At 41.5% G+C, this 11,976-nt stretch overlaps 1 protein-coding gene across 1 annotated transcript; it reads right to left on the bottom strand.

Annotated features, from left to right (window-relative positions):
- Positions 1 to 9,076: 9,076 nt before the first annotated feature.
- LOC131232686 (uncharacterized) lies at positions 9,077 to 11,254 on the bottom strand. Its single transcript, XM_058229093.1, has one exon. The coding sequence runs from the start codon at positions 11,193 to 11,195 to the stop codon at positions 9,189 to 9,191; it is 2,007 nt and encodes a 668-aa protein (XP_058085076.1). The 5' UTR covers positions 11,196 to 11,254; the 3' UTR covers positions 9,077 to 9,188.
- Positions 11,255 to 11,976: the final 722 nt, after the last annotated feature.

The raw sequence follows: 11,976 nt of genomic DNA, 5'->3' as shown, positions 1-11,976 counted from the left end.
GAAGATACACTAGAATTTACCAAGGTTTTTAGTAGCTGTCGCTTTGAACTAAGGAGCTCATGTGATATCGCATATAACTAACACATAATATTTCAATTGCTCAAGCTGTTTATTTAAAGTCAACATAGTTTTAGCCTTGGGTCTATATCCCAGCTTCGTGAGCACTTATTTAAAGCCTAGTACTCTAACCCAGAAGCAACTACACTTCTACACTCATATCGGTGAATCTATTAAGGGTATTATGTAATTTTGATACTCCAACACTTTGGTTTTAGATTCATTAAGAGTACATATTCAACATTTGTTAATTGTTATAGATTCCGAGCACTACTTGAGAGATGTTTTATTCTTTAAGCTAATACTTGCAAGTTGCAATCACATAAGTAACATACTTTTTTCATTTTACTCTGAACTTGGTTATAAGCTTTGAGTTGAGTTTCTATCACCAATGATTCATTCAATGGGATTTTAAACACATCCCTCATGAAGACTTCCAGATATCCCTTGCAAGACCTTTTGTAAATGGGTCCACCAGATTTTTTCTAAATCAAACAAAATCAATATTAATTACTCAATCATCCAGTAATTTTCTCACATAGTATGTCTTAACAATATGTATCTGAATTTTTCATAGTACACTTACGCCTTAGTGTCGCCTTACAATCACCGTGCAAAGAAATTCGTGGCACCAAGTTAGGCTAAAGAGGAATCTCTAAGAGCAAATTCCTTAGCCACTTTGCTTCTTTGTCACTTGCTACCAATGCAATAAACACCTCTACGAGTAAATATCCATCCACTTGGGACTGTTATTCTTCCAAATATGTTACCAAACCATCATCTATATCCTTTCAATACAACGGGATAACCACTATGATTTAAAGCATAGTGTATAGTCCTCTAAAGATACTTTGACAATATAGATATTAGATTCTAATGTATATAATTATTTAATTAAGATTATGAGTATATCTACTTAATCTACCTACAACGCATGCAATATCAGGTCTTGTGGGCTGCGTGGCATGCATTAAACTATTAATCACTTTTGCATATTCTAATTGTGGTATAGACCTTTTATTGTAACACAATTCAACACAATGATCAAAAGGAGTAGATACAGACCCTGAATTGAAGTGATTGAATTCATAGTGACAAATCTTATTCTCAGCAATTCCTCAATGTAAAATTTCTCGAGATATTTCCAAAATTTGAGGTTTTTCTTAGGATCTCGCCAAAAACAATAACATTTTAAAGAATTTATTGTAAATTAATAAGTTTATTATTATTATTTTTTTAAAGGTAACCCAGGAATCAAACCCTGAATCACTCACACCCAGAGTCTCCACCAGCTCATCTAACAAGCAGTAGACTTTCAAATATGCATTGATCTAGTGAATTTTTGAATTTTTCTACTCTTTCGCGAGATAATGTCATGATAATGGGTTAATATCGTGAAAATATCACATCAAAAATGCGATATTTAAAATCTGCCAAGATTTTGAAAAATCAAGCGATAATATCATTTAGTGTATTTTTCATAATATTATCATGTGATTTTCCGAATCTCAGCAATATATGTCACACTGGTAATAAGAACTCTTTGAAATTTGGATTTGGATCCAACCTCACTCGGGCAGATATGAGAGAGAAGGCATTCAACTTTTCAAGATGTAATGTATTTGCTATCACCATAGTTGATAACAATACTACTGATTATAAGAAATCAAACATCAGAATTGCCCAACTACAGATCGGTGTGGAAGACAACGGCAGCTCTTGGCCATCGGCATTCAGTAACAGAGATATTCCACACCACTTTTGGCCAAGTACTGAGACCATGGTTTTAAGACTCATCTGAGTCGGGTGCAACTTGGACGAGTCGACTCAGATTCAAAGGGACCTAATAGGGTTTGACACCACGAATCACCCCCAACTCCGGCAAGTCAGGCCAATTCAGCTCCAACTCGTGCGAGACATGACTCAACTCAGGGCTGACCAGGTTCATCTGAGTTGCCCTGTCTTTTAACCTTGATTGATATAAACTTGAGCAAGAACACCAAATTCTGATAAAAACATAAAAATTCAAATGAAAAATGTGCATAGGGTGCGCCCCACCATGATGATCGCCTGTTGCAAAACCCAGGCCACTCTACTCATCAGGTAACCTGTGCATGTATGCTGGATCAGACCTGCCAACCGTGAGCAGGATGATTTAGACCGTCCATTGTTTCCAGAGCTGGGCACGGGACGACTTGACTCGGCAAACTCAACTTGTCCGTTCAGATCCGATGCAATCCGAACCGAGTGGGTGAGTCGATCTGAATTGAGTTGACTTCGTCCAATCCGAACTCAAACCGAGTCGAGTCCAAGTCACCCAGCAACTTGACTCGACTCGATCCGAAACTCGACTCATACATATATATTAAAAAACTCAGATCTGACACTTCAGATCTGAGATGCTGTGTAGCTGATAGAGGCTGCGATTCTGTCAAGTGAATCTAGGTTTTGAGTTGTGATTTCAGGCCGTGGATACCTGCTGCACCCGACCCGACTCGGTACTTGCGAGTGGGTCGGACTCAGTCTGGATTAGCCCAGGCCAGACCCGGACTTGGATCGGGTCAGGCATGCTGGACTCGGTACTGAGTCGGGTCAAGTTTGGGTCAGGCCTATTTCAAAACCGGATCGAGTTGGGTCCGCCCTAACTCAGTCCAACTCGACTCGATGCCCAGCTCTAATTGTTTCCACCAGGCAATCTCATGGTGGGACTTCAGATATACAAGTAGAGAATGAAGAAATGCCTTACAAGGCTTAGAGCTTACACGAATGAAATTCCATCAACCAAAAGAAACATCTTCAATTTCCTATCAGTAATATCCATCATTGTACGGCATAACACGGGAATCTTGTCGTCGGCATTCTTGGCATGGGAATTTCATGGGAGATTTCCAGATTTTGACATTTTTCTCACTATTATTGGGAACATCTTGCTGAAAATAAAGCAATTTAAAAATTCATTATAAATTAAGAAATAACTTCATAAATTCAAAATATGGGTAAAAATAAATAAATTAAAACTTTTACATATTTATTTCATTAAAATCATGATAATTTTGCGATAAAATTGCAAAATAAGAATAATAATAATAACCGCGGAGATTTTAAGATTTTGAAAATCTCATGATAATATCATTTCACAAATTTTCCATGAGAATACAGCTAGATTTTCAAAATGCACTTGAATTATTTTTGTAGTATTTCATTATACAACAGGTTAGGTTAGATGACAATGTTTCCTTCTTTTTTCTGGACTATTGATCCATTTGCTGTTCGAATATGCAGTTTAGTTTGTTCATACACTTGCTCATGCATGCACCCACACAAGCAATGCATTCATACCATTTCGAAATAAGCATTAAACATGATAGAGAACAACAACAGGCAAAGAATAGGAGGACTAAATGATTATACGTTCGCCGGAACCAGAAAAAGAACATCCAAAGAGTTTAAAATCGAAATCGGTGATCACGCTTAGTCAATATGGGGTTTTATGACCTAATAGCTTAGGGTTTTGGCCAACCCTAACACATGTTATGGCAAAAAGTAAACAAGACCTGATGAAGGGAATCAGTAGCCACTTGTCCATAAAGACATCTGCCAATCAGAGGCAATCTGTAAATGTGATTGGAAACAGTCTCCTTTTAAGTGGCAAGATGAGAAGGTAATGACTTCAGTTAAGCTAGCCAGCTTCCTCCAAAATTATAACCAAGCCAATGGATTTTGTAGTCTTTGTGAGCCCATCTGAGGTTCAAATCCCTGTAGTACTAAGTACTGAAAAATCAAGTTGTCAGCACTTGAAGATGCACCAACAATCAGGTAGCACGGTAGTGCAGTAGAAAAGACTACTATTTTCTTGCAATATAGTGATTGGAGCTCCAACACCTATGAAGCATGTGACTTGGGTGTTCTTGGAGGTTAGAAATCCTACTTTTTTTGGTGTTGAGCCTACATGGTACTAAGCACTTCAACAAAAAGCCGTTCTAACCAATGTAGGGGAAAGTGTAAAGCAGAATTTGAAAGGGGAGGGATCAAATCCAATATCAAAAAAACATGTTAATGCACTAGGAAGAAGCTTCAAGACCAAGCTCTTATGGAAAAGAAAGATGTCATAACATCGAATATACTTCCTGCTATTCTTACTTTTATGGAATTCCCTGCATTTCACGCAAGGTCTGAAAAACCAAAAACTCTACATAGTCTTGACTCTAACCTATTTTAGGTTCTTCATGACCTTCAAAGGACCCATTAACCGATCGCATCTTTTAGAATGCTTCTGCCATTACTCGTTAGAACCTCACTCACAAGAATTCTCTTAATAGATGCATCCCAAAAAGTCACGGTGGGCTCATATTATTTCGATTACCAACAATCCTCCTCAATATCCTGTACAAAAGCATCTTTGGTTATGAGCTTTCATGCACATCCATGGGGTCCCACGTACACAACAATAACAACAAAATCCCCTATATATTCCACGCTTTAAAGCTTACACACCTTGTAATTTGCTGATGATAATGCATAAGCACATGAAGAGCCCCCCAAATCACTCTACAGGTTTAAGGCCTGTATCTTCTCCCCCTTCTTCAGGATATGGGCTTCACATGTAGAGAATGGGGCCCATGTTGGCCTATGCCAACCCCTCCATTTTGAAGGAACTCGACCTTAGAGTTGAAACCATCATAAATCTCAATCATGTTGTTTGTCAATCTTCATTCATCCACATTGCCTCTTCTTGGGGCTTGCCTTTACATTTGATGACATGTTGAACTGTAGCAATGTCTTTTCATTATGCGGAAACAACATAGAACCAACCTCTTCATTAAGCATCTAACCCTATCCTTGGTCCATATTTCCACATAGTGGTCACCATCATTGGAGATACCACCATGAAAAACTTACTGACTGATTGAATGATTAGAGGGTGAAAGAGTTGGCAGAGATCCTAAGTGCAAGGTAGTTCATCTTGACTAAGGGCTGCAAGTTGGGTTTGGGTTGGATCAGGTTATTAAGGTCATTGTGCTGGGTAAGGGTTGAAAAAACCAACCTGATTTGAAATTTGGTTAGGTTCAGGTTGAGCAAATTATGGTCGGGTTAGGTCAAGTTTGGGTCGGGTTGGGTTCGGTTAGAGTTGAGTATAGGGGAATTCAGGTTGGGTTCAGTTTGGGCACCTTAATGCGGGGGCATTTTCACACCGAGCTCGAGTGGGGTAGCCTGTGGGATGCTAGGCACACTCGGGGTGGGCGGCCCACAGAACCCATGGATTTGGGGCCCATGTGAGACGGGTGGCTCGTGTGAGGCAGAACCCCTAGATTTGGGGCCCATGAGGGGGCGGAACCCATGGATTTGGGGCCCACGAGAAGGGTTCATCCGAGGACCTAACCAATGGATTTGGGGCTTGGGCTATGAGATAAAATGATTAATTCGCTATCATCGGTATCAGAGCGAGAGGTCTGATGTTCAAGACTCCTCACCGGAGGTGATTAATGCAGGGGCATTTTCACACCGGGCTCGAGTGGGGTGGCCTGTAGGATGCGGGGCATAGCAAAGGCAATTATCTGCTTGGAAGAGTAGATATCTCTCAATGGATGGCCAGATTCTTCTTATTCTTCTTGTTCTTCTTCTATATTTTGGAAATGCATATGATGGTGAATCGGACCATTCTTTGATGAGAATGTTGTTTGTTGGTTTGACTTGTTGAAGGTCAACTAAATGGGCACTAATTGAACACAAATCAAGCATGATCTGGTGAATTAGGGCCCATTAAGGAGATGAAAATATATATTTTTTTAAAAATGAAGGTTTACCCTTCTTCCTGATTTTTCCGATAATGGTCAACTTCGCTTCGATTTACCTAATCCCATTCTCATTTGTTTTGATCCCAAAATAGGAAATGAGCTTTTAAGCTTCCTCCACGGTTTAAATGAAAAAGAAAAAGAGACATGACTGAAATTTTGAAAAAAAATAAATCAAAATTGGACTTTTATGGGCATATCGGCCCCATGTTGGTTGTCGATACACTTCATATCAGCCAATAAGGGTCCCCTTTTTTTGTATAGGGCCGATACAGCCCCGTATTGTGTATTGTCTTGTGCCAATATGGATATGATACAACTGTATCAACTGATGCAATACCGATATTCCAATCTATGTCGAAGTAGCATTGTCCATCATGTTGGTGTATTTTATGTCTTTGTTGGTAGCATGATTGATAGATTGGAAAGTTAGAAAGGTCCTTTGGCAACACTTGGAAGGAAACAAAATTTCCACTTATTGGATTGGAAGGAGGTTTGCAAACAGATGGAGACAGGAGTGGGCATCAAATCGCTAAGGTGATGATGAGTAAAGTGTTATTGGAAAATGGTTATGGTGGTTTGAAAAAAAGTGTGATTCACTGTGGAAGAGGGCAATGATTGCTAAGCACAAACCGCAAGAAGATGGGCAAGGCACTCCAAGTTCTTCGAGATACAAAAGTTCAAGGGATTGGAAATTGTTATTGGGATGGAGTGCAGGTTTGGGCCGGTTGGCTACGTACAACATCTGTTCTTGGCAATGGTTCCCATTTTAGATTTCAATCGTTAGTGTGGTGAATCTCTTTTGAGCAGCTCTTTTGACAGATTGTCCAGTTTATCAGCAAGCAAGGTGGCCATAGTTATCAGATGCCATAAGGGAGAGGGCAACCAAGTGATGTGGCTTCGCACTTTAGAAGAACTCTGAGAGGGAATGAGGTGGAGGATGTTCATTACAATTGTTGGAAAGTGCAATCTTTGATTTGTCAGGGCAAGATAAGAGGATGTGGAGGAAGAATCACTCCTATAATTTCTCGGTAAGATCCGTTGACCAAAAGCTGGTGGAGGGGGAAGGGGACTTTGGGGAGTGGCAGATCCACCACGAGTTGGAGGGGACTGGGGAGTGGGGGATCCAACAAGAGTTATTGTGTTCGGTTGGTTGGCCTGTTGAGATGAAGTCGTTATGATCAACCACCTCCATAATATGAAACTGGTCATCGTCAATGGATGTTGTATGTGATTAAGGGATGAGGGGTGTGTCACCCATGTCCTCCTTCATTGTTCTTTTGCAACCAGTTTGGGGGAATCATGCCCTTCCACATTGGCCAGAATGGAATGAAAGATTCTGTTTTCTCCTCCCAAGGTATGTGTGTCCCTGTACAGCCAAAAAGAGCAAATCTACACCTCCCTCCCTCCCTCCCTCCCTCCATTCTCAATAGTCCTATATAACCATACCCTTTTATGCTGTCAAACAAAAAACACCCCACCGTTATTCTTTTATAGCTAATCTTAGTTTATTATAAAAATGACATTTTACCCTTAGGTTATTTTCATCATTCAAGAAGCTTGATCAGATGAGTTCGTTATGTGGAGACGGTGCAGCCATGTGCAATAAAAGATTCACTCATCAGGCAGTCCCAACAATGTAGATACTGCGTTTTTTACAATTAAAAAATAAATAAATAAAATAAAAATAAAAATCGATACTATTGAGTTTTAGGTGGACCATACTTGTACAAAAATGATGCATGATGTCAAGCTAGTATATGAACACTGTAGAGGAGGGCGATCGATACATAATTTGCGGCACACGTGTGAAAGGTGGATTTAGGTGCGGGAGCAAGGAAGCATCTAATTTCACCAGTTTGCAAGTGTAAAAGACTAGGGAGTAAGAACAAGAGTGCAAGTTAGACGTGCTTCGAATTTTGAAGGGGGCATAATACCTTGGCAGGAGAAATCCTGCAACCAAGTTCCATACCAACCAGGTGAGGTGATACCAAGAAAATGGAAGCTAAGGATCTTCAGTTAGGTTAGAGGATACTCATGAAAAAAGTTCTATGGGGGACCCAAAGAGTGGTATTGCTTAGGTGTTAAATGGACAATAAGTCTCATGGAATTCTCTCCTTTTCTTCATTAGAAGAAATCTGCATTAACACCTCTATGGTAAACATTTTGTTTGCCCATGTAATTAGAGAACAAATAAATTGACAGACATATTGGCGAAAGTTGTATTGCAAATTCTTTTCTTTTTGAGCATAGTTCTAAAACTCCTTGACTCAACTTGAAACTTGGCCGATTCAACTCAACTGACTCAACTGACAAGATTTTGAGCAGACTCAACAGCAAACTCAGTCCTGGGAGTTGCTTCATTCCAAATTGGGAAGACATTTAATCGATCATGATTCAGTCCGCTAGATGCAACTTGTGGTGATTTGAATCGAGTCACTCGCGTAGTCAAACTGTTATGCTAAAAAAAAAAAAAAAAATTTAAAGGAGGGGGGGGGGGGGAACATGAGGCAACACTCTTCGCCGTGCACTATGCAGTGTTTGGCTACATGGTCGTCTATTTTATATTATTTATATCGGAAATAACTATTTTAAATATTTACTACCAATCATAGATCTTTTAAGGGTTAATGTTAGTATTTTTAAGTTTCTAATATTATTACATATCAAGTCGACTTGTGAAAAATGACCTGGCTGAACATCAAGTCGAGTTTTCAGGTTTTCAAACTATGGTTTGAGTTTCCTTTACTTTAAAGAAGCCAACACTTCCCCTCATTTTTTAAGTGTCGAAAACCAACGTCAACCACGATGGATGCAGATTTCAAGCATTCCAGTAGTTTGCCTATGCAATGGACCTCCAAAATTCTCAAATATCTGTAATGAAAACCTATCCAAAGCCAGTTGTGAGCCAAAACTCTTCCTGTCATTCATGTCTAATAGGATTAGCAAAAAATAGAAAGCATTTGGTAAAACATGTCATTAAATAAAAGTTAGTCCTCCAATAAAGCATCAAGTAAAAGCAACAGTTGTATAATGGACACGATATATATCCAAGATGTCATTAAAATGAATTAAAAAGCCCCCGCACAAGATCATCATCATCATCACCATCATTATTATTATTATTATTATTATTTAAGATTAGCCCCTGCACAAGATAAGGACAAGGAAAAAAATGTAGGATGAAAAGCAAATGAAAATCAATTTTGGCTAAAGTGTGATTCATATCCTACTCAAATAACATCCTAAATTCCATTCAACAACTTACCTCTCTTAAAAGAACACAAGGGTAGTATGATGTTAACAGAACCGATACAAACATCCGTTCCTTCAAAAACATCAAAACTGCTTTCTCTTGTTTCTAAAGATCCGGTCTCTTTTTGTGTAAACATAAAAGAAAGCAAACAAAACCACCACAGCCATTGAAGCCGAGGCCCATGGAAATGGTGGATCCTTGAAACAAACAAGCGAAGCTTCCAATTCCTGTGATGCCTGATAAACGAGCGTATGAATGGCAAACAGATCATGGTCAGAAGACCTCAAGAAAAACAGAGCAGATTCATAATCCAAATGAGACATTGCAGAAACAGCTTTGTCCAACTTGTACTTGAGTAAATTCCATCTCTGTACAAACTCAACATGCCTGCTCCCTTTAAGTAGACGCCTGTCCCCACCATGCCCAGCCACAGATTCAAGCATGTCAATGCCGCTACTAATTGAGTAATTCAAAGCTGTCAGAAGCACATTCCTCTGGGCCGCATCCTTCTGCACGAATGACAGAGACAGAGACTCTGAGAACGGCCCGAAAGGAGTCTGTCCGATACTCCACGTATAATCCACCAACGTGCTATTATGCCATGGGCTCCAGGTCAAATGGGTCGGTGAGACACCCCACATACTCTGCAGAATCGAACCCACAATCGGTCTTTCCAGCTCACGGGCTTGCGTGATCACATGCCGACCATTGCAGCTATAATCGCTCACTGTCTGAGAGCTCCTAGTCCTAACTGCAATCACCATATCTCTAAAAGCGACCGCTTGGTGATAGCGATCGAGCAACAACAGCTTATCATAATCCAAATCAAATACATAAACAGGCAATATCCTTCCAAAATCTTCATCCGGGATCTGTGCCGACTTATGCAGCTCTTTGGCTGAATCTGACAGTATTTGATGCAAGCGCTTCGAATCCAAATACTCATTCACAATCAGTGTATAATTATCGAACAAGAACCTCGACGTGTAGAAATTCGTTGATCGAGAAATTGCAAATAAACATACAGGGCAATCAGAAAAACTGACTTCGTAAGTCTTGAACCGCAGCGTTTGGTCCCGGAACAATAACCCGCCATCATGAACCTCATCCATAAATGTCCTCTCAATCGTCTTCCAATCCAAACCTCTCGAATCCCGGCCGTCAGATCCATGGACATGAATAAACTGAACTAAAAGCGAGTTCTCGAAAAAGACAGGAATTCTCAGAGAAGGTACGAGAAGTACATGGTAAGCGCTCCAGACGAGAGAAGCCAGGTCGGCGATCAGAGCCTTCTGTGATTTGGGGCGTCCGTGCAGTGAAGTAAGGGGATGGAATTCCCCGCGTGGAAGCACACCCTCACCAGATATGGCCGGGCCGTAGTCGACAGGACCGGCAGCAAGATCAATCCACAGATATCGATCCTTCCCAGTCCAAAGACTCCCCAAGCAGCGCGTGAAGGCGGGTGACGATTCCCCACTCGGGGAGTAAGAGTATGCGTAACGCTTCGATTGCTGATTCAAATTGAGGAGATAGATGTAGAAGCCCTGGACCGACTTCTCCTTGTCGAAGTCCTGTTTGATGATGCGATCGACGGTGGAGAAAGGGACGGCGTGGAGTGTGGACCGAAAGTTAGAGACGGATGCAGCGATCTCGGAGCCGATAGCGTCCGAGATCTGGGATGAGAGGAGAGAGGATTGGGAGACGGCGAGGTTGAGAGAGTGACGGACGGAGAGATGGTGATAGGTGGGGTTGGGGCCGATGACGTGGAAGAGATCGGAAGACTGAACGGCGTGGATGAAGGTGGAGAGGAGGTGGTCCGCGTCGGGGGGGAAGGACCCACCAACGAGCTTGATGTGGATAGGGATGGAGATGGAGAAGGAGAGAAGGGAGGAAGGATTGAGGGAGGTGGAGAGGTGGGAGAGGGCGGATTTGAGAGGGGAAGGGAGTGAGAGATAGGAGTCGTTGGATGCGGTGGGGTCCAGACGTGATTGGTGGGACATGAAGGAGTCGAGCCCCAGGATGGGAACAGCGGTGGAGGAGATTGGGGAGAGGAGGAGGAGAGAGAGGAAGAGGATGGAAAATGGAAGCATTTTGGCCAGAGAGTATAGGGCAGAGGCAAGGGGGAGGAGACTACTTTGAAGACGGGAGAAATTGAAGTAAGAAGAACGCTGAGTGGAAAGGAGTGCGCCTGGATGGGCCCGGGCTGAACGGGTTGGGCCCACTTTGAGGTAATGGTAGACCTTGGGTATTGGTGGGTTGTGGTTTATTGAGTTTTGAGAATCTGAATGGATGGATGACTCGGCGACTCGGAACGACTTCGTCGAGTCCAATCTGGTCCAGCACCACAGGCAGCTTTCAAGACTTGAATGAGTCCCGCGCAACTTATTTGAGTCAGCCCAAGTCCTTTGAACCCGATTTGGATTCGAGTCAAACCAGACTCAATCGAGCTCAATTTGGTTAAATAACCTAGCTGCCCTTGACTCAGTGAGTCACGACTCAACTCGAGACTAAATAAGTCTAACCGAGTCATTTAACCATGGCAGCATCATTGAAAATATGCCCGATTTGGTCGATTGGGATGAGTCACCACCATCCCGATGAGTCCGGGTCAACTTGAGTGAATTGCGCAGGGCACGTTCGAGTCTTGAAACCTGCATGTGGTGGACCAGATTGGACTCGACCGAGTCCGAGTCAAATTGAAGGAGTTATGATTTTGCTAATTATTGTTGTTCAATATGGACATGTGGCCACACATGTTATGAAACGTCTGAATTTAATTAAATGCGTGCAATTAGATATAGTGCGGGTGTGTTAGAGTCGTGTTTGACTTGAATTGATTGAACATTTGTGACACTAAACACTGGACTAGCT

This window comes from Magnolia sinica, chromosome 18, assembly GCF_029962835.1.
Source record: "Magnolia sinica isolate HGM2019 chromosome 18, MsV1, whole genome shotgun sequence".
In the NCBI taxonomy this organism is placed as follows: Eukaryota; Viridiplantae; Streptophyta; class Magnoliopsida; order Magnoliales; family Magnoliaceae; genus Magnolia; species Magnolia sinica.
Note: the sequence above shows the minus strand (reverse complement) of the source record. Positions and strands in the feature narration are given on the sequence as shown.

What these genes read in the sequence shown, in the direction of transcription:
- LOC131232686 (XM_058229093.1), bottom strand. Translation starts at nt 11,195, where the DNA reads ATGCTTCCATTTTCCATCCTCTTCCTCTCTCTCCTCCTCCTCTCCCCA.